Source organism: Ceratina calcarata, unplaced genomic scaffold (genome assembly GCF_001652005.2).
Source record: "Ceratina calcarata isolate Rehan_Ccalc_2016 unplaced genomic scaffold, ASM165200v1 scaffold13492, whole genome shotgun sequence".
Lineage (NCBI taxonomy): Eukaryota > Metazoa > Arthropoda > Insecta > Hymenoptera > Apidae > Ceratina > Ceratina calcarata.
In genome coordinates this window covers 1-432 of record NW_017134574.1, presented here as the reverse complement: position 1 = coordinate 432, position 432 = coordinate 1, and the positions used below count along the sequence as shown (strand labels likewise).

The following is a 432-nucleotide window of genomic DNA, read 5'->3' as shown; positions in this document are numbered from 1 at the left end:
GGTTTTGCCTATGTAAAAGTAGAATTTTAATTATCTAATTATCTATCTAATTTCATTACGTTTATTTAGAAATATTTTCACTATTACCTTTTTCTTTCCTTTCCCAGTACGTGGTAATTCAGTCCACATTTCTTTCACATTTTCTAAAACCATGTTACAATGTCTGTCAAATGCTTTTACTCTTCCTAACAATTTCTTGTTATTTCTACAATTGATTAAGACTTGTGTGTTATTTTTTACAGATTGAGTTAATACTGAAAGTGGTCCAGTATTGAATTCTTCTTCTTCTCTTTTTGCCAATTCTTCAGGTGTCATTTCAGACTTCGGTTTAGTCAATGAAGACCTAAAACATAAGTTTATTTTATTACAAATGCAAAGTTAAAGGACAATTTCTTAGTATATAAAATTTGAAGTATATAACAAGGTATAGGT

The 432-nt window shown here is 28.0% G+C and overlaps 1 protein-coding gene across 1 annotated transcript; it reads right to left on the bottom strand.

Moving 5' to 3' along the window:
• Positions 1-6: 6 nt before the first annotated feature.
• Positions 7-351, bottom strand: LOC113464893 (putative small nuclear ribonucleoprotein Sm D2; the record flags this gene model as incomplete). The annotated part of the gene is made up of 1 exon (XM_026817482.1): positions 7-351. A coding segment is annotated over one exon (309 nt), but the record flags the coding sequence as incomplete, so codon positions are not given.
• Between the last annotated feature and the right edge of the window lie 81 nt (positions 352-432).